This window comes from Hipposideros armiger, unplaced genomic scaffold (genome assembly GCF_001890085.2).
Source record: "Hipposideros armiger isolate ML-2016 unplaced genomic scaffold, ASM189008v1 scaffold_6, whole genome shotgun sequence".
NCBI classification, from domain to species: Eukaryota; Metazoa; Chordata; class Mammalia; order Chiroptera; family Hipposideridae; genus Hipposideros; species Hipposideros armiger.
Genome location: NW_017731356.1, coordinates 4,800,723 through 4,824,134, shown reverse-complemented (window position 1 = coordinate 4,824,134; position 23,412 = coordinate 4,800,723). Strand labels below are relative to the sequence as shown.

The window sequence follows — 23,412 nt, the reverse complement described above, 5'->3', positions numbered from 1 at the left end:
GAGGCAGGGCTCAGGAGAGGGGAATTGTATTGTATTACTGACCTTGCAGTATTAAAAAAGAGAGAGGGTGTTTGGATGCTACATTCTTTCCCTGCCTCCCCAAACCTACCCCTAACACAGCAAAGTACAGAGCAGCCCTGCGAGCAGCAGAAGCTCAGATGTAGGGAAGCCTTTTCAAAAACGATTGTAATATGTACTTGGTAGAAGTTCTGAAGTCAGCCTCCAGTTCCAGAAATGGTTAGAAGTTTCCATGAAGAATTTGATTTAAACATACTTTTATATATTTAAATATTTACAATGATTAAAACACTTTACAGAATACTAATGACAGTGTGTTGGGGGGGGCAGAGGAAGACAGATGATTAGATAGATAGATAGATAGATAGATAGATAGATAGATAGATAGATGATAGTCACCCAAGTTAGTTTGCCCTGTATACAAGCTCTTTTTTTCCTTTCCTCATCAATCAGTATTTCGAAATATAACAAAACTCCTTTTTACATGATTTTTGTAGAATTCTATAATAACTGTTCTTATCTACAGAAATATATATATATATGTGTATATATATATATATATATATATATATATATATATATATATATACCTAAGCTAATAGAAAGGAATAGTTAAATTATAGACAATGGACTATTATACTGCCATTAGAAAATTTTTGCCAGGCAGGGTACACCTAAACAGCTCTGTTCCACCTTCAGACACCCAACTGGGCTGTTCTCACTCCTTTGCTCCTGTGTCACCTGCTCTCCTTTGCTCCTTTGTCACCAGCCAGGGGCTCAGCCTGCTTCTAGCTCCTCTCTGGCGCTGCCACCGCCTCCAACATGCCCTGGAAGTCCCCTCCCCCCAACCCTTTGTGGAATACAACACGGATACCCTTCTCATAAGGTCAAGGCCTTTTTGAAGAGGAGGTAAATACATTGGCATGTTCAAAAGTAGGAAACGGAATAAGGAGGTTCGTATGGACTAGTCTTCCTCCCCCTCTGAGCTTCCACCCTCAGTCTCACCATTTCCACTTGGCGATACTAAAGGTGACACACTATGAACACTGCTTAGCAGCTCGCTTTCCCCCTGAGTTATCCTGGAGCTCTTCCATGGCAGCACGCGGAGAGGAGATTCCTGTCTGACCGGGACATAGTTTTCCAGTGGGTGAGGTACCTCTGTTTATTTAACTCGTCTCCTATCGATGGAAGTTGCTTCTAACCTTTTGCTCTTACAAATCGGGTTACCGTTGGTGATCTCATGCGTACCCGTGCAAGTATCTGTGTAGGAGCCATTCCTGATGTGGGACTTCCAGGGTAAATTCACTTGTAATGTTGGTATTGCCAAACCTCCCTTCAAAGGGTTATAGAGCGGGCCGGCCGAGTGGGTCAGTTGGTTAAGAGCTCGCTCAAGAGTGCGAGCTCTGAGCAACAGGGTCACTGGTTCGATTCCCAGCCCAAGATGAGCTGCCGCTGAGCTGCTAACAGGTGGCAGGATGGCTCAGCTAAAAAAAAAGAAAAAAAGGGTTGTAGTGCACTCTGCACCCCCAGCAGCAATTCATTAGGGAGGCCTTTGCTACCACCCTTTCTAAAATGGTAACCTCTGCCCCTTCTGCCATCACTTTCTACCTCCTTGCCCTGTGGTATCTTTCTCCATGGCCTCTGTTAATACTGGCTGACATGTTATATTTTTCTGTTTATATACGGATTCTGCATGTGGCTGTTGCATATCTCCCTTGACTGGGGTTCCCAGCTCCTGGAATGATGCACAGGGGTTTATTGGACACAAGTGGTTGGACAGGAGAATTTTCCATTGTCCTTAATCTGGAGTGACAAGGAACCTCTGAGCATTCTAGGGCCCTTAGGACAGTTCATTGTAACTGTTCACACTGCATATGGGAGTCTTGAAGGTGTCCAGGGTCTAAATCAGCCAAGAACTTACACAGAGCTTCAGTCCAGCTAGAGATTTCCTGTTTCGTGATTAGAGAGCTCTCTAGAATTCCTAGGACTGTACCAACTTCAAAGAGTGTCCACACAGAAGGCGTAGACGTACCCTGTGAATGGTTGTAGCAATCCTGGTGATACCGGTTTTGGCTATTTAGGAAGAGGAAAATATAAATAAACAGGCCCCTTACATCCATTAGTTTGAATTCATTTAATCTCCCCCAATAACTAAGCTAAGTACAAATAATAACGCACGCCAAAAAAAAAAGTAATTTGGTTAGTTTGCTTTTAAAGAAGTATTTCAACAGTTGTATGCTTTTACCTGCCCTGCACACTGTCTCCTGACCCCCAGTCCGATTGTGTTAAGTACCTCCCAACCAGCTCGTCCACCTTAGAAATATCGCTGGCGTGCACCCCAAGGGGATTTGTGCTCTTGTGCCCCCTTCCCGGCACTTCAGGGCTGAGCGGGGAAGTGTTCCATCTGCGGACCACAGGTGTAACCATCCTGTGTCCTGGTCTGGGTCACGGATGTGTTGGGTCTTTGAAGCCTGAAAGTAGCACTTTGTTCCAGAAAATTCCTCTTCTTCCCGCTCTGATGAGATACTATGGCCTCTCTCTCACTTCCCCTAAAGAAACCTGTGAAAGAGAGGGTATCGCACTGACCAAGTAGAAGCCTAGACGTTTCTAGACGTCAACTTGGCTAGCTATATTCACCCATTTTCTACTCCCGGCCTGGGTAACCAGGGGGGAATACAACCAAAACCATGCAGACAAAGTTATCCTCAGTCAGGCATTTTCTGACTAAATTTGAATTTGTGAACACATTCTTCTTTTCCTTTTGTATGATAAAGATGGAGAAGACAGTGCGAGAGGATGGGTAAGAAAGGTGGGCCTTGCTTTCCCTGGGCCTGACTGAACTTTAAAACTTCTCGGCTAATTAAACAACACGGGGCTCCACGCTTTGCTTAACCCCGGGCGCTGGTCATCAGCCTTTGACCTCAGTCCACCCCTCTCCCCTGCCTCTCCCCCACCCTCGCCTCTGGAACCTCAGGAAAGAGAGGAAAGAGCCAGTTTTCAGAGGGATTGCCTCAGATCACACGATCTCCACTTGCCCAGCCCTGTGGAGGATTAGCGACCATGTTTTCCAATGGGATAGGAACTGTAGCTGCTGGAAAAAGGTAAGCGTGGTGAGCTTCCCCTTCCGCGCCCTCACTGGGTCTTCTGACCTCTGTAGGACTCAGGAGGGTGACCTCGACACCTTCCAGAAGACCAGGCCCTCTCCCTGGTGGTTACTATCAAAGAACTTGTTTGGAAGACGTCATTCCCAGCGCCGTCCCTCTCACCTCGCTTGGGGTCAGGCCTTTCCCAAAGCCCAAGAAACAAAGGGGGTGTCTTTCCTCCCTTGTGTGAGGATGCCGCACCAGCACCAGCCCCCATGCCAGTCCAGGAGACCCTCCAAGGGGAACTCCGGGGCCTGGTCTACATCTGATGAGGGCAAATAGAATCTGTGAGGACCTCCTGATGCCCTTTTTTGCTCCTCCTTCCCCTTGGTTGCCCCCCACCCCCACCCCTACCCGCTACTCCAAGGTCTTGGTGACCTTTGACTGATAAGAGGACTGCAGTCCTCTGCGATCTGGCTTGCTGCAGGAAGCTAAAAGTGAGGCTGCGGCTTGAGTACCTTGGTGTTTCTTCGGGTTTAACAGAGCCCCAGGGCGCCCTCAGCCTGTCCTTGTATTTCCTGTAGCTGAGGGATGAAATGGGAGAGGGTAGGCAGCAAGACAGAGGGATGCATGGCAAGGTTCTGTGTCTGCTTCTTCACCCCGCCTTCCACAGCGCCCTCAGGGCCTCCATTCCCCTCCCGCTCAGTTAGCCTCAGATCACACACGGAGCCGTCCCGCAGCTGCCCACCAGCCGGCCCCACAGCAGACCTCAGCTAATCCTTTCTGCTCTGCGTGCCTGTCCTTTTCTGCCAGGGGAAGACTGAGGAAGGCTCGGTCCTCACACACAGGCTCGCTTCCCGAGAAGGGACCCAAGTCGGCCACAGGAAGTCCCTTCCCCTCCCCCAGCCCCCGGCCTTCTCTACGAAACATTACAAGAGAGTTTATCTCTTGGTTTGCTTACTTGGGTGTCCCAATTCTCCTAATTTACCAATCTCATGATCTCATCTTTTAAAACGTGAAGTTAGTTTCATTTACTTTTAGTGAACCCATGTTGGAAGCTATTAAAATGCCCAGGCGACAGAAAATGATGAGGCCTGAACTAAGGCAGTGAGAGAGCAAGGAAACGGAATCGGTCAAATCTAGGGCCTGACTAAATGAGGGTGGAGGAGGAATCAGGGCGGCCCCCAGGGGTCTGGATGGGACAGCAGAGTGCAGGAGGGTCCCATCTGCTGAGCTGGAGGACATGGAAGGAGAAGCAGGTGTGTGGGGAGCGTTATAAGTTCAGCTTGGCCATATTTCACTAGGGAAGCTGTAGGACATCCAGGTGGAATTTGCAGCCAACTATCGGTCTGGAGCTCTGCAGAAGGCTGGGGCTGGAGCCACAGCTACGAGGTCCTCCCCCCACAGATAGCGCCTCTGCCCCATTCATTCCTTCCTACCCCTCTCATATTACTGAACTCGCTCTGCTGTATCAATCGAAATGCTTCCAACCCTTCAACACGCAGGGTAAAGTCCGTCTATTTCCGAGACCTTCCTATGCAGCTCTGTAAACAGCTCCTCCGATGGCCCTCACTCTTCACTGGGCACTATTTTTCATGTGTGCGTGTCCCTTGTCACCAACTGGAGGCATTGCATTCTTTATTTCTCCCAGCATGGCGCCTTGGGCACACGATACTTTAATAACCACCAGCTGCTTCAATAGTTAATTCTAATTTCAACATGACTATGTCCAGCAAGTGGAACTATCCACTCACTGGGAGTCCAGAACTGAACTTGTTCTGGGCACTTGGACTTGACAAAATACGGGGCCACACCAGGTGGGCTGGCATCCTGAGCTTTCCTGGGGCAAGTCTGGGCTGGGCAGTGGGGATTGGGGTTCTCCCATCCTAGCTTAACTCAGCTTTCTGTCCCCCTATAGGAAGGCATGTCTCCTCTCCTTGCTGCTCATGGGCCTCTGGGGCTGTGTGTCCTGTCACTGGAGCCCCATAGAGGACATCTGCACAGCCAAGCCTCGGGACATCCCTGTGAATCCCATGTGCATTTACCGGTCCTCAGAGAAGAAGGCAGTAGAGGACGAGGGCTCAGACCAGAAGGTCCCTGAGGCCACCAACCGGCGGGTCTGGGAACTGTCCAAGGCCAATTCCCACTTTGCCACGGCCTTCTATCAGCACCTGGCAGATTCCAAGAATGACAACGACAACATTTTCTTGTCGCCCCTGAGTATCTCCACAGCTTTTGCAATGACCAAGCTGGGTGCCTGTGACAACACCCTCAAGCAGCTGATGGAGGTACAGTCCACAGCCCTTCTGTCCAGCCTCCTTACTATGTATTGGTCTAGAGCCCTTCCGAGACCTTAGGTCATATCCCAGTCTCCTCGTGTTTCTTTTTCCCTTTCTCCTTCCTCCCCTTTCTTCTTCTTTTATCCATGTATTCATTTAGAAAGCATGAGCGGAGCATTTATGTTGTGCCAGGCACTATACTTGAAGGAGGCGACACCTGAGGTGGCGCTCAGTCAGAGGCCGACGGCACCGTGTTCACCAGCAGGTGAACCCGGCTGCCCCACCAGACCCACCAGCTTTTTCTTTTGGCTTCTACAGGTTTTTAAGTTTGACACCATCTCCGAGAAAACATCTGATCAGATCCACTTTTTCTTTGCCAAACTGAACTGCCGACTTTATCGAAAAGCCAACAAATCCTCCGAGTTGGTATCAGCCAACCGCCTTTTTGGGGACAAATCCCTCACCTTCAATGAGACCTACCAGGACCTTAGTGAGGTGGTATATGGAGCCAAGCTCCAGCCCCTGGACTTCAAGGTGAGTGGCGGACGTCATCCCTCACCTCAGAGCTGTTCCTTCCCACATAGAGATTGAGGGGGTACAGATGCAGGACCTGAATGACCGCTGCTCTGCTAGCGAAAGGCAGGTGGAGGGGCGACTGTAAGTCAGATCCCCAGGAATACTTTTTTTTTTTTTAAGATTTTATTGGGGAATTGGGGAAGGGGAACAGCCAAGTCGTTGTCCTTCAATCTTAGTTGTGGAGGGCGCAGCTAGCTCAGCTCCAAGTCCAGTCGCCATCCGGCCACCCGTCGGCAGCTCAGCTCAAGGTGCCGTGTTCAATCTCAGTTGCGGGGGGCATAGCCCACCATCCCTTGCGCGAGTCGAATGGGCAACCTTGTTGTTAGGAGCACATGCTGTCACCAGCTAAGCCATCCTGCCACCTGTTGGCAGCTCAGGAGCAGCTCAGCTCAGGCACAGCTCACTGGCCCATGTGGGAATCGAACCGGCAACCCTGTTGCTCAGAGCTCATGCTCTTAACCAACTGAGCCCCTCAGCCAGCCCCCTGGAATACTTACTCTTGCTTGAAACCTGAGAAGTCAGTGGTATCTATAGATTGGTGTGGCTGCTCTGAAAAAGTTGTCCAAGTATAATACATTACTTGCATATGTACCAAAAGATATCCTGGAGATTCCCGTCCTACAAGATACCTTATTTAATTCCATTTTTAAAGGTTACCATGGCCAAATAAAATTGGTGCATGGTGCATGTTATATTCTCCTCTTGGAGATTCAGAAAGCACCTAAACCTATTCAGTGTTCTGAGAAGTCCTGGAATAAAGAAGTCTATTGACTTTATTCAGTCAGCATGTCTCAAACATTTTTGACCACATGGGCATCCCTTCTGCTCCGCTCCCCCCCCCCCCCCCCCCCCCCCCCGCAATCACTCATTAGCTTCCCATAGAACATGTTTTGGAAACCTAAACCCTTGTGAGTACATGCCAGTATATTAGATACGTGAGGTTCCCCTCATCTGGGTTAGAGTGATAGCTTAACCAAATGGGCGAAAGGGCAGAGGGATGATGAATAAAATAAAATGCTGCGTGGGGAATGGAGAAGATGACTGAATAGCACAGGTGAGTAGGTTTGTTTCCTCTTCTCCTCAGGAAAATGCAGAGGCATCCAGGGTGACCATCAACCAGTGGATATCCAATAAGACCGAAGGGCGCATCACTGACGTCATTCCCCAGGATGCCATTAACGAGCTCACTGTCCTGGTGCTGGTCAATACCATTTACTTCAAGGTACTACTCAGACAGCCCTAGAGAGACCCCAGGGCCACTTCTTGCCCTCCAGCGCCCCCTCTTTCACTCTGCTGGGCACATGTAGGTAGATCCCCACTGAGAAGTGGTATGTACATGCATGGTCTAGGCAGAAATACAAATTAGCGAAGAGTCTAGAACCAATTCTAGGGCTGTGTCTGCTGGGCTGAGGTCCACGGGGTGCTGGCAATGCCTCTGGGCCCAAGGCTGGAGTGTCCAACCTCACAACCCAGCGTACCCTGCAGCAAGGCCTGAGTGGTGATCAAGTCTCATCTCTATGTGACAATTCGGCTGTCCAGTCAACTCCATTTTCAAACCTGGAACAAGATGACTGAGCCTATCAACAACCCTCAGTGATGGGACTTTCTCCATCACCTGGAGCAGCTTCTGCAGTGACTCAGTTCCCCTTGCCTGAAGCTTCTGAAGCCCCAGGTGCCAGGCTCACCTCAAACTTTGCAGGGACCCTGTGATTTGCTCATGCAGAGGGCCTTGTCTTTCTCTTGATTACATTCAGGAAGGAGGCTGAGGGAGGGCGTGCAGGGAACACACTGCTCAGACAGGCAGGGCCAGGCAGGTGGAATGGCGGCACATTTCCCTCTCCTGAGTCGTGCTCCATATGCATTCCTCCCTCCCCCACAGGGCCCAGGGGGTTAGCCAGTCACTGCTGTGGCCAGCCACTCTGCCACTCGGGGTGTCCCTCTCCCCAAGAGTGGAGCAGGCTGCATTTCCGCCGTGTGTACCGCCCTTTCCAGTTTACAGAACACTTTGCTATTTATTAGCGCCCCTGACCCTCCCAGCATCACAAATGAGAGCGTGGGCGTAGACAGGTTCCTTAGTTTAAACCCAGGCTCTTGCATTTCTGATTGCCTGAACTTGGGCTAGTTACCTCAGACCTTTCTATGCCCCGCTTTCTGCATCTATAAAATGGTGACAATTAATAACACCCCCACCTCACAGGGGAGCTGAGGGGAATGACTAAGCTAACGCATGGAGAATGCTCAGAGGGGGGCCTGGCACACAGGAAGAACCCTACAAATACTAGTAACCACCAGCTCCTAACTTTACAGATGAAGCCCCACCACTCAAAGAGTTAAATGACTTGTCCCCAAATCAAAGAGCCAGAAGATGACAAAGAATGGTAATGACAACCACCAAATTTCAGAGCAGTATCTCTATCCCCTCCCTCTCTGAACAGGAACTTGGCCGGGACTGGCCTTGCCTGGCAGAGGCCGCCCTGGGGTTATTATCTGTGTGTGGTCCGTGTTCAGCGGGGCAGAGCCCAGCCTTTCGGAGGGTGCAACAAGCCAGAGGCAATTAGATTCAAACTCCAGAAGAGACTTGTGAAGAGGCCAGTGGGTTGTTCCTGGTTGTGGTTTTTATTTTTCTCATTAGACAAGCAAATAGATAGTCACTGCTAAAAATCTGGGGTACAGGCAAGGTCACAGAAAGAAAACTCTCAGGGTTCCATCGCTCTGACACAGCCATGCTTCACCTTTTCATGCATATCCCTCCTGCCTGCTTTCCTAAGAATGATCCTTACCTGTTCACGTAATAACAGAACGTGAATGCGTCCATGTCAGTCTCCTCCTACGGATGCTCTTGCTCCTCTTGCTTTGTGATTCTCTCACCTGGTGTCTTCTTCCAGGGCCTGTGGAAGTCAAGGTTCAGCCCCGAGAACACAAGGAAGGAAGATTTCTACAAAGCTGCTGGGGTGTCGTGTTTAGCACCCATGATGTACCAGGAAGGCAAGTTCCGCTACCGGCGTGTGGCAGAAGGCACCCAGGTGCTCGAGTTGCCCTTCAAGGGCGACGACATCACCATGGTGCTCATCCTGCCCAAGCCTGAGAAGAGCCTGGCCAAGGTGGAGCAGGAGCTGACGCCGGAGGTGCTGCAGGAGTGGCTGGACGGACTGGCGGAGACGCTGCTGGTAGTCCACATGCCCCGCTTCCGCATTGAGGACAGCTTCAGCGTGAAGGAGCAGCTGCAAGACATGGGCCTGGCCGACCTGTTCAACCCGGAGAAGGCCAAGCTCCCGGGTGAGTTGAGGAAGGACGTTCCTCTACTCTCTGCCCCCACGGCGGTCTGACCAAAGGTGGAAGAGGTAGAGAAGGGACTAAAGAGCAACAGGTCAGGACACCTGGATACTAAGCCCCGTTCTACTGCTAACTCAGGGAAATCTCTCTCCCTCTCGAGGTTGCCGTCTTCTCTTCTGGAAAAGGGGGACTTAGCTCTTGAATCTCCATGGGCTTCGCTGGCATGGGGACCCTTTGAGTGTGTCACTGATAGAGAAGATGGGAACAGGCAGAGAAGGACTTGAAAAGGCGTCAGAATTCACAGCAGAGACAGATAGGATTAAGAGCTGGGACATCTGGGTCCCAAATAATAGGCATAGCTGACACTTAGCAGCCCCTCACCGAATATTCCAAAGGGCTCATGTGGTTTCCTTACGGTCACTTGACAGATCCAGCCAAACTCTTCCCAGTGGTGATACTTCAGTAATGGTGTTTGGTTGGCTTGGTTCTTCCAATCCACCATCCTTTAAAAATATAAACTAAAATATCTCTTTTTTAACGAGAAGTTTACAGTGTTAGGTAATTGGATTTACCTTTAATGGGCTGTCGCTTAAGCAAGGTCTGAAAAAACAATCCCTCTCTTAAAAACTGTTGCCAGACTGGAAAGAAAGACATTCCTACTAGTTGGAGGAAGTCTTTCTTTGAAAACAGTCCCCTGACCGCCTCCCCCCACCTAATAGCTGAAGCATAAGATTGAATCCCCCCAGGAACCAGGCTGAAAAAGCCCAAAGTACTTTATTATTTTTAACACATAATTATATCAGGGGTATTGTTAGGTGAGGGTCCAGGATTTCTTCCAGTTTTTCCCAAAAAAACCCCAAGGGCCTCTGAACTCAAACTGAATTCCTGTCTGTGGGTTAAAGCCAACATTCTCCCGCCTCACCGAGCCTTCTCTGGGCTTCCGTCTAGGTATCGTGGCAGGAGGCCGGGACGACCTCTATGTCTCAGATGCATTCCATAAGGCATTTCTCGAGGTGAGTCCACCTCCTTTGGGTCTTTCTTCTTTGGCTGCTTTTTTATTCCCATGCTACCTGATTATTCATATGTCGGTATCTCATGTGATTGGTCACTTTGGAGTTCTTGTTCTACTCGCTTTCATGGTATAGACAGCAGATGCGCGAACAGCAGGAGACAACTGTGGATAAGCCGTGTCCAGTGTCCTGGCCCCAACGCTGTAGCCCACTCCTCCTTGAGGCTGGACCCCGAGGCCTTCGGGGTCGAATCGGTCCACCCTCCGTCCCACTACATCTCCTGAAGCAGGGACACAAACAGTCAGGGGAAGGTGACATAGGAAAAGGACCAGTGAAGGCCACTGAGAAGGCATTCAGAGGGAGCGATCAGGGGAGTACGAGCCCGTGGGAACCCAGGGAGAAGTTTTAAGACAATGGAAAGCGTCTCTTAAGGAGATTGAAATGTGACCCTAAGTTCCTTCTCCCTGAGGAATCTGGGCAGGATAGAGGGGGCACATGCCTAATTAATTATATGGTTGGGGGGCAAACGGAAGGTAAGGCAGGGGAGCTGGTGAGTGTGGATCATATCCTAAAGCGGGCTCCAGAGAACGCACGCTCTAGACTACCCTGCAGATAACAGATAAAAGTTAGGTGGTGAAATCGGTGTGTGCCCTCTTCTTGGGAAATTAACAAGAATTAACACACACAGGCAGGCTGAAGTCTGAGAGGCTCCACAGTGAAGAAGGCAGTTCAGTATTTATTGCTTAATCTAGTGTTGCTCCAACTAAGGCGCCACGGACCCCTTTACTAGAGTAACAGCTACGTGAAGCCTGGAGAACTTCCGGATCTCAAACAAATACCAGTAGCATTAGCTGTTTGGGAGCTTGACTCAGAGAGTCCAGGATGGGGCCTGAGAATTTCTCTATATATTTTCAAAGCTCCTCAAGGCGCTTTTGATGCACAAGCAAGTTTGGAAAACACTTGTGTAGACTGTTCCTTGGGGAACCAGGCTCTGAGGGGAATGAGATGGGCCCGTGTTAGAAAACGTCACAGGGTGGAGGAAATCGCAAAGAAAAAAGGCTGGAGAGGACGGCTTTGAAGCCCGGGGCCTGTAAATCTAGTCGCAGGGTCCAAGCTCGGTGGGAAACACGTAGTTAGGAGGAAAGCAGAGGTAGCAAGGGACAGGAGGACAAGGTTGATTGTAATGGGAGTGAGAAAATGTAATAGGTTGAAAAAACACAAGGTTATAGTCTGAGAGAAGGACAGTGCAATTATAACTTCAGAGGCAGGGCACTTCTGAGAAATGGCAGGTTTGGGGTGTAGCCATGGGACTGGTTTGCTTAAGTAGAGTTGAAGGTAGCGCTCATTGGGTTTGATGAGATAAAAGAAATGGGAGGTTAGGGTGTCGACTGGGTCTCCTACCGAGGTATTTTAATTGTCTTGGTCAGATGATAGCAGGCCAAGCTATCATCTGATAGCAGATGGGGCTATGAGCTAGGTGCCCAAATCCTTAATGTGGACATATAACCCATTGGACAATCAATAGCTGTCAGACCTGTAGGACAACAGCGAAAGGAGAGGGATGTAATTTAAAGATAGTGAGATCATAACAAGGGATCTTACATGTACTGAATTAATGGTTCGGGAAGTAAAAATGATACTACTGTCACCCTCTTCCACATGGATTATGGTGGAGCACTTAGAAAGGCTGCAAGGGAGGATAAGCACTCAGCGCATCCACTAGGATGCAAAATCCTCTTCTCAAGACCCCAAATAGAAGTGGTCAACTCAGACCCGCTGGAGGGCTTTCAGTTATTATTAGGGAGAAGCGAAGGTCTGGGTTCATTTTATCTACCTGAGCCCACTAAACAGTGACTCCATGGCTCTTAGAACAAAGTTGTTTTCCTTGAAAACCTTGGGAACCCAATACATAGGACCCCAACTGATTGTAGATCTCCTGGGAAGTCATTAAAAACCAGAATCTGATTTGAATAAAAGGATCCTGGTCTTATAAAAGCTCTAGTCTGCTCATAAATTCAGTCCTGGAATGATCATAAAATAGGTAGTATGGGGGATGTTGGGGGCGGGGGGTAAGGATGGAGTAAGAACGAGAGGCGGGGAGACCAGCAACCAGCTCCACAAAGCTCAGGGCTCAGAATTGCTTTCATTCATTAAGAGGCAGGGACAGTTTCGTGACATTCTGGGTCCCCGAGTACAATTTCCTGAAGGCGTCTCCCTCTAAACCCATGGCAGTTCTGCTTATCAGCAAGTTCAGGGAACGCTGTTTCAGTCTATTACTCCAGGAAGCACTCATCTCAGACAGCCAGAGCATGCTCCTCTTTTCAGAGGCCCCAGGTCCTGAGTGGCCACGTGGGGTAGTTATATCTGGGATTTTGATGCTCTGAAAGTAACTCTATTTCAACTGCAGAGCTCTGATCTTGAGTCAAAACCTGTTTTAGTGTCAAGTTCATTATAATCCTCTTGTCACACCATGTACAATGGTGCCAGCCAGAAATCTGACACCCTTGTATACATCCAGATTTCTGGTTCAGCAGTTATCTGAATGGAACTTACTATCCGAATAGAAGTGCGTACCTTACATCAATAGTCATTGGATGCAAGAATGAGTAAAAGGTGGGTTCCGCAGGGAACCCAACCTGACCCAAATGTACCTTCTACTGAATAACAAAGAGCATTTTGAGGGGTTGCTGTGTCTTTGGAGGATCTGCCTGCATATAATGAACTGCAGGGTACCTAATGTAGCAGTTTGTTTCCTGTCTGACTTGCAGGTAAATGAGGAAGGCAGTGAAGCAGCAGCTAGCACCGCCATCGTGATTGCCGGCCGTTCGCTGAACCCCAACAGGGTCACCTTCAAGGCCAACAGGCCCTTCCTGGTTCTTATAAGGGAAGTCGCTCTGAACACTATTATCTTCATGGGCAGAGTAGCCAACCCTTGTGTTAACTAAAGTGTTCTTATTCTTTGCACCTCTTCCTATTTTGGTTTGTCAATAGAGGTAAAAATAAATACAATTACTCCCATCTCACAATGATGAATGGACATTGCCACCTGGAATGAAGACGAGGAAGGGAGAAACTGATAGAGGTGCTATTGGGCATTTGGTAAAAGGATGCTTTCAATTGCTCTCTACCAGTGAACACATCTGGGTCAAGCGCGTGAAGGAGGGAGATGTGTCACCGCATCATCGTGAAGGAGGGCAGGCACCCTGAAAGGGCAGGGGGAGCTTGAAACCTCGGTCGTCCCGTCACAGTACAAAAAAGCCAAAACTTTAAAACAAATTAAGCTCTATGTACAGAAAAGACAAGAATCAAATCTGAGTATTAAACCATTTAATTCTCAGACCACTCACATGCATAATGTTCTTTTACACAGTGTTAAAATAAAGAGGAAAATGTATTTTTATACAAACAGAATTTCAAGTATACATTAATAGACTTTTCAGGTTACTAACCAAGTTGCTAAGATTTCATTCACATTGTTCTTAAAGCTGTTCGACAAGAAAGCTTCTGCTAAGCTGCTTTAAATATGTTTATATAAACCCTTATCTTCACTCTTTCTCTGAATCTCCCTCCCCCCCAACCCCAGTCTCTGCCCACCCTCCTGCCCGCCCCCCTCCCCCGACACACAGGGCTGGGGCTCTAGGAGACATGCAACCCCACCAAGAACTATTGGCTTGTCATCAGGGGAAGGACAGAACCCCCAGGAGGAGAGGCTGAGAACACCTGTCAAATTAAGGGTGAGAACAAATCTGATACTTAGAATCACACAAATCAGGCTCACATCTTATATAGGCTTTGTGTTTTTCACTTGATTTTTTTTAACAACAAAAACCTCAGCCTCCCACAAAACAACCCAGAAATTTCTGACAATTTGGTAGCTGAGAAAATAAGTGAATATTCGGTATTTTCCCCAGTGAAACTTCTAAACTCAGAGTCAGCATTTTGAACTTTTTCATTTTGGTTGTTTTGTTTTTCCCCACTTTGGCAAGGGGTGGGGGCAGCTTAAACATGGATGTTATTATTTGTGTGTTTACATTAAGGAGTTTGGTTAATTTCACAGGGTCTGGCAAGAGTTCACCCTCCTCACTCTCCTCCTGAAAGTAATCTGGCTTTAGGGCCAGGAATAGCCACTCTCCTTAGGAATTAAAGTGCATTTTTTTTTTTTTTCAGTAAAAGGGGGTGGGGGGAGGTGTGGTTTACACTTAAGTGATAATGATTAGAAGAAGGTGGGGGTGAGAGAAAATCCTACTCCTATATATAGGTGTTTATAATTAAGGTCATAATAAAAACCGATATTCTCTAAGGAAGGAAGATGCACAAACCCAGCCCAGCACCCCCAGGGGTGCGAGAGGGCGAGCTTGGCTCACCGACTTTTCTGAGGCATCTTTCAGCAATTCGGCGTAATCGCGGCAGATGAAAGACACAAACCTCAAATGTTAGTTTTTTCAAAGGGAAAAAACAGACTGGTAGGTCCTTATAGTTAAAAACTATCTCATTCCCTTTCAGGGATAACATTTTAGAAATTGATTGTCTGTTTTAATATGAATCCTTGATTAGCAGGTTGTGGGAAAATGTTAGGTAAGTTTGTTGCTTACAAGCATTACAGTAGCTTTTCAATGTCAGGCAGAGGGGGCATCTCGGAGTCATGCTATCAATTCATATCAGCCGAGAGGAAGTGAATCCACCTTTGATCTCTTTATTTGGCAGCTACTTCTATTTCCTGTAAATGCTTTACCGTTTCTTGGACAAACCCCCCGAGTTTTCCAAAGAGAAGTCAATGCTACATTATTAGCTACAAGAAGAAGTGATGGGCTCAAGATGAGGAGGGGAACTTGACCTGGATTCTGGCCTCTGAGTCCAGTGTGATCTGCTTTTCACAGTGACCAGGGGAAGGCAAAGCGCCAGGGACTGACCGGTAGGTGGGGGGCAGCTGTCACCCACCCGATAAGCACCATAGAGAACGCTTGACGGATTTCTTTCAGACCATATCCATCTGCAGGAAACCGAGTGTCGGCCACATGACTCTGCCTTTGAACCTGCAGCCTTCTGGGTCTTCAGCCAGAGGCGAAGCTCGAGTGGGTCCCCTCCTGAAATCAGGAGGAGCCAGGAATTCTAAATGCTCTTCCAATGCACTTCTCCCTTTCCTCACTTAGGCCGACATGCCAAAAACAGAGGGTTCTGATTTTAAGGTTTCCTAAAGGAGAAGCTATTGGTTCCGGACTGAACTGGCAGAGCTATTTAGGTCCTGCCATAAGGTCACATAATGATGAAACGGGCTACAACTGTGAACACATGACAGGTGACAAGTTAACGGACGGAGACAGAACACACTGCTTCTGCCTACGTACGGTGTGGGAATGTTTGTCTTTTCTAGAGAGTAGGGGGATTGGGCAGGGCGGTGGGACTGTCGTCAGCTGTTTCAGGAAGAATTTCTTAGAGGTTTCAGAGGAATCAGCAAGCCAACCCCGAAGGGCAGAAGAACTTGACTGAACTTCACAGTCCTGACAGGGAATTTTGTTTCATTCCTGACTTAAAATATATATGTTTATATATTTACTTATTTATTTTTTTACTAATACTTCCCCATCCTCCTTCTCTACTACCCCTACTCTTAAAATCCAGTGTGGTATGATTTGCATAAAGTTCAACGATGTTTCACAGTATTCCACAATGTTCTTCAGGATGAAAACCCTGATGGGCTATTCTCTGGATGCATACAAGTCCCAAAGGCTACTGCTTTTCAATCCCACCCAGTATCAGAAGCCTTTGCGAATTTTCTAAGGCATAGGAGGGGTTTTCTGTGAGCGACACTGCAGCATTACATGCTAAGTAAATAGCCAGGCCTTAATGTTACCATCATGAAATTTCATAGCCCGATGCTAACTTGGTCCTCTGCGCTAACCAATCTTTCCTTCCATCTACTTGTTCTCATACAGATCACCTATTTGAAATTTAAATGATCAATTATTTGTAGGCAACATATGAGTGAAAATTTCTACGGGACCCAAAATTCTCCTAAAAGAGGAACTGCTATATTTGAGCCTGTTCTTAAACACAGCTCTCCTTCGTGATTAGAAATCACTTGGCGGTAGCTGGTTAGTCTGAACAGTGGCTCCCATTTTTTTTAAGGGTAATCCAGCAGTTCTCCTTCCCATTACCAAGTGGGAGGTTTGCCATGGGCAGATGTCTTTACTATTGGGCTGGGGAGAATGAAAGACATGGAACCTCACTGGGGAATTACTGGGTTAGGGCTGTGACATCCTGGAACAAAGATGCATTTCACATTTCATATAAAATTCAGAAATATTAGCTAGTGCATTTCATTCACAAAGAAATAAGGAAAAGTGAAAGTCACTTTACATTGAAATCCCACTCAGAAGACACGCTAAGAGACAAATAATCAAATGTATTATCATCACCCCAGGAAGAAGTCCTTTTTTTCTCCATTAACTTTAAGAATCTTCCTTGTTTATTTTACAAATAGAAATCATCCTAGGTGGCTTGGGCTTGGCTCTCTGAATAAGTTCAAGGGCTTTATTTTAGCTAGCAGAGTTAAGAAATCTCCACTCAAATCACATATGCAAAGGAAAGAGGACTCCAGAGACCAGACTTTGAACATTTGTTTTGCTTACTTTTGTATACTTGGTATTAGGTATTGAGAGGAAACTGGATGGATGGCATCATCTCTCTCCAAAATTACTATGACGACCAATGGATGATCCGTTTTACCACCTTAGCGTAGGCCTACTGTAAGCTTTAAACCCAGCGCCATGCCTGGGGGATCAACAAAGGTATCTTAGGAGAAAGAGGGAACCAGATTGAGGTTATCCTGCCAAAGGCCACAGGGTCCCTAGACAGTGATTCTCAACCTTGGCTGCCCATTAGAATGATCTGGGGAGCTTTCAAACTCAGGCTGCACAGACCAGTGAAATGTGAATGTCAGTGATTTTTAAAAGGCCCCAGATGATTATAGTGTGCAGTCAAGATGGAGATCCACCGGCCTAGGTCGACTGGCTCTGAAATAGAAAGCAGTAAGGCCAGTGCTCACCCAAGCCAGAGGGAGGAAAGGTGAGACTCCGTGCTTCCTCCCAGATCCACAGATTTCACATGCCTCAAAGAAATTCCCTAGGCACTTCTCACTTGTTTGTTTTTATGTAAATCACTAGAGCTGTAAGAAGCCACACCTCTAAAAAGAAATTACTGATTTAAGTAAGACTGCGCCTTAAGTACATGGGATAGCAGAATAGCTGGGGATGGGCCTAGGACAAGACTTGGCATAAAAAGAAGATAAAACCAAAGGAAGAAGTTTCCTAAGCAGGAATTAATTCCTGAGTCTAGGATATTAACATGGCTTATAGGCTGCCAATTATTCTACTGTTAGGAACAAACAGATTCACATTGATTTTACTGCCTCATCTCCCTCCAGGATTCATACTGTACTCAGGGAAAGGCTACTATCTATATCAATTGACACCAATGAGTAATGCTTGTCTCACTATTTGGAATTCCACACTGTCGGTATCATCACTTGCCCTGCCCAGTCACCGGGTAAGAAATACTTATCAGCTAGTACCTAAAACAGAGATACCAACCTCTAAAAATCTGAAAAACAGATCACTCTCTCCTTTTCACTCCTAACCAGAGAATCCTTGTTTAGACGCTACAACCAGCCAATGCATTAGAATGAAAAGTGGGACGCTTTCCAGGGGATCTATTAAGGGCCACCAGTCCTTTGCCAGCTGCAACAAGTGTTCAGAAGGCAGCCTTGCTCAGTGGACTCGCTCCCGAAACAGCCCATCAGCTGACAGCTACACGTGGCTGTAAAGATCAGGAGGCCTGCCTCATAGCATTTCCTACTGAAACTACATTTCTCGGCACCCACAACATTCAAGAGAAGCCATCTTGACTATTATAACAGTATCGGCATTAAAAATGGGAATATCTCTCTTTGGAGTGATGAAAAGCAAAACAGGTCATCCAAAAATCCATGTCATGCACACCTCTATGTCAAGATATTGGCAGAAGGCTCATTATCAGGAAAATATGGTTAATATCCCAGTTCCCCAAAATGGACTGCAAATGGCAACTGAAAAAAGAGAACTCAGGATTCAAACTACTTTTTTCACATCCTTAGAAGAAGCTGGGTTTGTCTTTAAAAACAACAGAAAGACTCCACTTCCACTGGCGACTCTGCCAAATAGAAGGTAGTGGACGAAAGCACCACACTCAAGTGTCCTGACGCTGATTTGGGCCACACAGCCAAATATGAACATCTAAATGTGACAAGGAGAACTAGACACTGCAGCCTCTATATTTTGCTTGCTACAGAAAGCTACACTCTTTCTTCAGCCAAGTGCTCAGAGGTAGAGGAGCTGAAGCGAGTACAGAAGAGAACGGGGTGCACGGTGGCTGAGGCATCCAGCCTCGCCCATGGGGCTACAGGGCAACCTTGGAGTACGCTCAGTCTTTCACGGGAGGTAGAATATTCTACGTTGGCGTATCTGCCTTCATCAGACACCATTTTCTCACATGCACACATAGAATCACACACACATAGCTGGCAACTCACAACAGTATTGCCACTGCAGCGACAGCACGCCTAGCCCCACGGCGACTTTCAGTTTAAGTTTTGGATTGTACCCCAGCTCTTCTCAGGTAGATGCAAGACAGGCTGGTTATTTTCAGGCCCCCTCCTTTCACCAGGCTTTTAAAGAGATTTCACTTTCACACCTGCCTCTTTTGTCTCTGAAGAACAGCTGCACGAAGTGGGTGCAATGTGTAATAACATCTTTATAAATAGAAAGTGCAAGAAATAACTTCTTTAGCCAAAATACAAACAAGACAACGAAAAGCTCTCATAGCCTACTGTGCCAAGAATTAGAAATTTAGAGTCAATGATACAGCTAACAAGATGCTTCTAATGCTACCATGGTCATAGCGGATGAGTAAATATATTTATAAACATACATTTATGAAAAAGATATTAAGAAAATAGCCAAACTTCCCACAAAAGTTATTTGCACGGACAATCTTTAGTATACTACTCTGTGTTCAACGCACATGCATATACAATTGAATTATATTAGTGTTATTTTTATTGGGCTAGTTTTCCAAAAAGAAAACAGGCTCATGTTTTTAAAACTTCAAGTTACATCATTTAAAATCATTTTTGTAAAAATATTAGAAATACCATATAAATCCTAAATATCTCTGCTATCTGACTGATAGCCATTCTAGAGGTGGGTTTCAGTCACACTCAAGCGACCCCTGTTTTATTAATAGCATCTCGGCTTTTAGAGGAAACACATGTTAAGCTTTGTTCCCTGTGTTGTAATCCTGTTTTTGCAGTAGTCCTTGCAAGAACCACTAGAATCAGGGTTCGATTACCTTACAGGAAACTCAGTAGATCATCTTCAAATATGACATAAACATCTGCGTTAAGATGTAGCTACAGGCAGAAATCTAAACCTTGAGGAATTTCTACTCAGGCTGCTGTGACTGGCTTGAAATGGTTTAGACTTGTGATGCTGAAAAGAAAGAACAAACATTTTGTCAATCTACAGGTTCCCTTTCTTTGTTCTCTTTTGCAAGTCAAGACCACAGTATGGCATTTCCGTGCCACCACCAGATGATTTCAAACTGATGTGTCACAGAGAATCCGAGGAGGGCTCAAGGAACTGTCCAGTCCAGAGCGAGAGCCATCTCCATAGATTATCATAAGATGTTTCATTCCCTGGGAATAGAGTTTCAAAGGCTTTTTCTGTCACAAAGAGCAGGCTTTGAGGTACATCAGAGTGGAAATGTGCATCAAAAAAATGATGTGAAGGCTCCTTTATTTTTATTCATTAAACTGGGCCCCAATCTTTATGTGAGAAAACCTAATTCATCTTGATGCCTGAATGCCTCAAGCATTCCCTCCCCGGTTATCCAGCTACAAATGCCAAAGTCTTCTTTTTCTTGTGCCGCATTTTGTAGAGCCCTAAACGAAGTCTTCAGCCCTGAGTGCCCCTTTTAGTCCTGTATTTGCAATTCCTGAGACCTGACTAAGGCCAGAGGTCTCTTAACTGTATAACTGGGGGTGGACCAGCAAGAAGCCCTCGCAGCTAACTCTCCAGCAATCCACCACAAGTGGACGGATAGATAATCCCAAACATTCCTTCTCTTAGAAAGTGTATTGACTTGGGGATGTTTATTTTTCGTGCAGAACTTATTCTCTGCCCGATTCTTATGATGGCAGTTAACGGTCTAATTATGGTAAATCAGCAGGAATTATAATAAAGCATCCTAAATTTGACAAATCTAGCCAAACATCATAAAACTTTAATGATCTGTTATTTTAGATGAGAGGCTGGCAGCAACTGCTAATTTTAAAGGATTAACAACATATAAAATTGGGCAATGGGTTTTCCCATACGACAAGTAATCAGAGTGGGATGAACCCATTCATCTCCTAGCATAAAACTGTGCCCGAGATGGTGCGGTGGCAGTAAACATGGACTAGGATGTGGTGGCCAAGCTTCCAGTTATCTCAACAATAGAGTGCCTCTAGCCACTCGATAGAAACTCCTGTTGAAAGAGATTTATTAGCCATATAAATTTTCCATACCACAAGAGTTTTCACCTATTTGTAAACTTAAAATACAGCTGACATCGCTAATAAATCAAGTTTATAACAGTAAGTTTTTCACTCCCTCTGGAGCATTTCTGGCTCAGCACGTACAGTTACTGTGGCTTTGCAGAAAAACTAAACAAAACAGGCCAACTTGGAACAAAAGAAAAAAATGGAAATTTTGGTCTGAGAGAAATGAAGCTTGGGGGCGGGTCGCTAATGAAACCTGTTGCAGGTACTTGTCTCATTCTCCTTCTAGCTCCTTCATAGCAGATATAGTAAATGGTGTCCAGGGCACAGACAATGGACCGAAATGAATGAACACAGAAGTCAAGACAAATAAAAAAACCAAACGCTACCTGGAACGGATTAAAGATGGGCTCCAAATCCTGATACACCTTCCATCAAATGGTAAGGTATTTCCTCTCCCCTTGCATCTGGGCTGATCGGTGATTTCTTTGACCAACAGTGTATGGCAGTGAGTCTATGATACCTGTGGGCCTGACCTTTAAGAGGACTGGCACCTTCTACCCAGCCCCTTGCAGGCCTGAGCTGCCATTGTTAATAAGTCTGACTGCCCTGATGAAGAGACCACATAGAGAGTCCCTGAGACACCAGAGAGGGAGAGGAGGCCAGCTGCGCCCACCCAGTATGCTAGCCCTCCCTGCTAAGGCATGGGGGTGAGACCGTCTTGGACACCCCAGACCAGTCCAACCATCTGCTGAATAAATACTACCAAGTGACCTGAGTCGTCACCAGGGAGGGAGAAAGAGAATTGCCTAGATGAGCCCTCCTGAATTTCTGATCCACAACATCACAAGCTACATAAAACAGCTGTGTGAAGTCGCTAAGGTTTAGGTAGCCTGTACCCAGCAGCACATAACTGGAATACTACTTTTCAGTTTTTGTCATGGTCGTAACTCATTCTCTCATCCACCATTACATCACACAGGTGACTCCTCTCAATCAGTGGGCAATGTCCCCAGCAAATAGTCACCATTCACGTCTACTCAGAGATCAACTGCATGAGCTTCGAAGAAACCTTCCGACCACTTATTCTTGAATTAATACAATAGTTCACCATAAGCAGTACTGTTACTAGCTATTGTATATTCCAGTCCACCCCAACTCTTTATCAATAAACACAGTCAGTATGATGCAGGGGAGACAGTCTGGGCTTTGGAATCAGGCTGGTAAATCTTGGCTGTGAAATGTATCCACTGTGTAACCTTGGGCTCATTGGTTTCCTCATCTATATGGGGTATAATTAGAACTATTAAAGGCAACACAGCCTATAGAGTCAACTCTCGTGTGAAGCCGCCGGGGTCCACCTCTCCGTTTCTTCCTCTCTAAAGTGAGGATCATAACAGTATCTACCCTCATGGGATTGTCACAGATGAGTTGACCACCATGAAGCACGTAGAACTGTGGCTGGCTCACAGTAAGCAGTCAAAGTCAGCTACTTTTAGTTCTGTTACCACTGCATAGGACTTTCAGGATTAACGGTGATTATGTCACTAAAGCATTCGGTACAGTTAATTCTGTCCCCTTCTTTTTGATCTTTTATTTCTAGTGAAAAGTGCAGGCTTTTCAAAAGCATACATCCAGACTCCAACCAAGTGGGCTGAGGACTCTCAAGTACAGGAAGCCACATCTAAACTACATCTAAAGTCACTTTTGTTATACGAATTCCAAGCACATTGTTCGGTACCAAAAAGTACTTAATATTTACTGAATGGAGCAGGTTCCCCAGTATGCTACCTACCACTTAAGGTAAGTGACTTCACAGAAGAGACACATTTTCCCATGAGATATTTGACTTTTGGCATTATGGATTAATTCAGATTCTAAGATTCACAGTGTATTAAATTGTGCTGTTGGCCACATGCGATGCTGTATAGAATAACTCTCCTAACTAAATGGTGAATTCCAGCTTCTTCAACAGGACTTACTGAGTAGACATGAAAGAAGCAAGCCTTAGAAAAGTTTGTTGTTTTTTTTTTTTCATAATTGTTCATAATTGTTGTTTAAAACTTCCACGCTTTGAGCTAGTGGGCTGTGTTAAGATGGGAGGTATTTCTTATATAGATAATGGGAAAGATGTGTGATAAGAAATTTGCCTTCTGAGTCACTGTTGTCCCTCAAAGTTGAGGGAAAACATAGTCTGCCTACACAATACAACTGGGGAGCCTGTACAGACAGCATCCAGGTTTTGATATCATTCTTCCTATTAACTATACCCTTTGGAATGAAACTAAGTCAGGTGTTTCAAAGCACTCGTAACATCCAACTTTGGCTTGTCTTAGGCAAGAAACTCGACTTACTGCAAAGTAAAAAGACTGGCCCTGGGGAAAGCACCAATTAAGAAGAAGAAGATTGAAAACAGCGAAAGAGACTAGAAAGCAAAGAATACAAAACATAAGACTGATAATTCACAAAGAAGCCATGCTTGGCAAACTCCATTGTTTCCAGCAGATTCCTATTTAAATGACATCTACCACCAAGGCCTCAAAGAGAGCTGGGTGCAGATGACACACTGAGCCATTTCCCAAGTGCTATGTCCTGGA

General features: G+C 46.3%; 1 protein-coding gene across 1 annotated transcript; it reads left to right on the top strand.

Moving 5' to 3' along the window:
* Positions 1-2,967: 2,967 nt before the first annotated feature.
* SERPINC1 (serpin family C member 1) lies at positions 2,968-13,576 on the top strand. The gene is made up of 7 exons (XM_019648238.1): positions 2,968-3,119; positions 5,020-5,389; positions 5,699-5,914; positions 7,041-7,178; positions 8,842-9,232; positions 10,178-10,242; positions 13,008-13,576. Exons 1-7 carry the CDS (start codon positions 3,079-3,081, stop codon positions 13,182-13,184), a joined length of 1,398 nt encoding a protein of 465 aa, XP_019503783.1. The 5' UTR covers positions 2,968-3,078; the 3' UTR covers positions 13,185-13,576.
* Positions 13,577-23,412: the final 9,836 nt, after the last annotated feature.

What these genes read in the sequence shown, in the direction of transcription:
- SERPINC1 (XM_019648238.1), top strand. Translation starts at nt 3,079, where the DNA reads ATGTTTTCCAATGGGATAGGAACTGTAGCTGCTGGAAAAAG. An exon ending in CCCTCAAGCAGCTGATGGAG is followed by an intron (nt 5,390 to 5,698) that starts GTACAGTCCACA and finishes TGGCTTCTACAG; the next exon opens with GTTTTTAAGTTTGACACCAT. An exon ending in TCAATACCATTTACTTCAAG is followed by an intron (nt 7,179 to 8,841) that starts GTACTACTCAGA and finishes GTCTTCTTCCAG; the next exon opens with GGCCTGTGGAAGTCAAGGTT.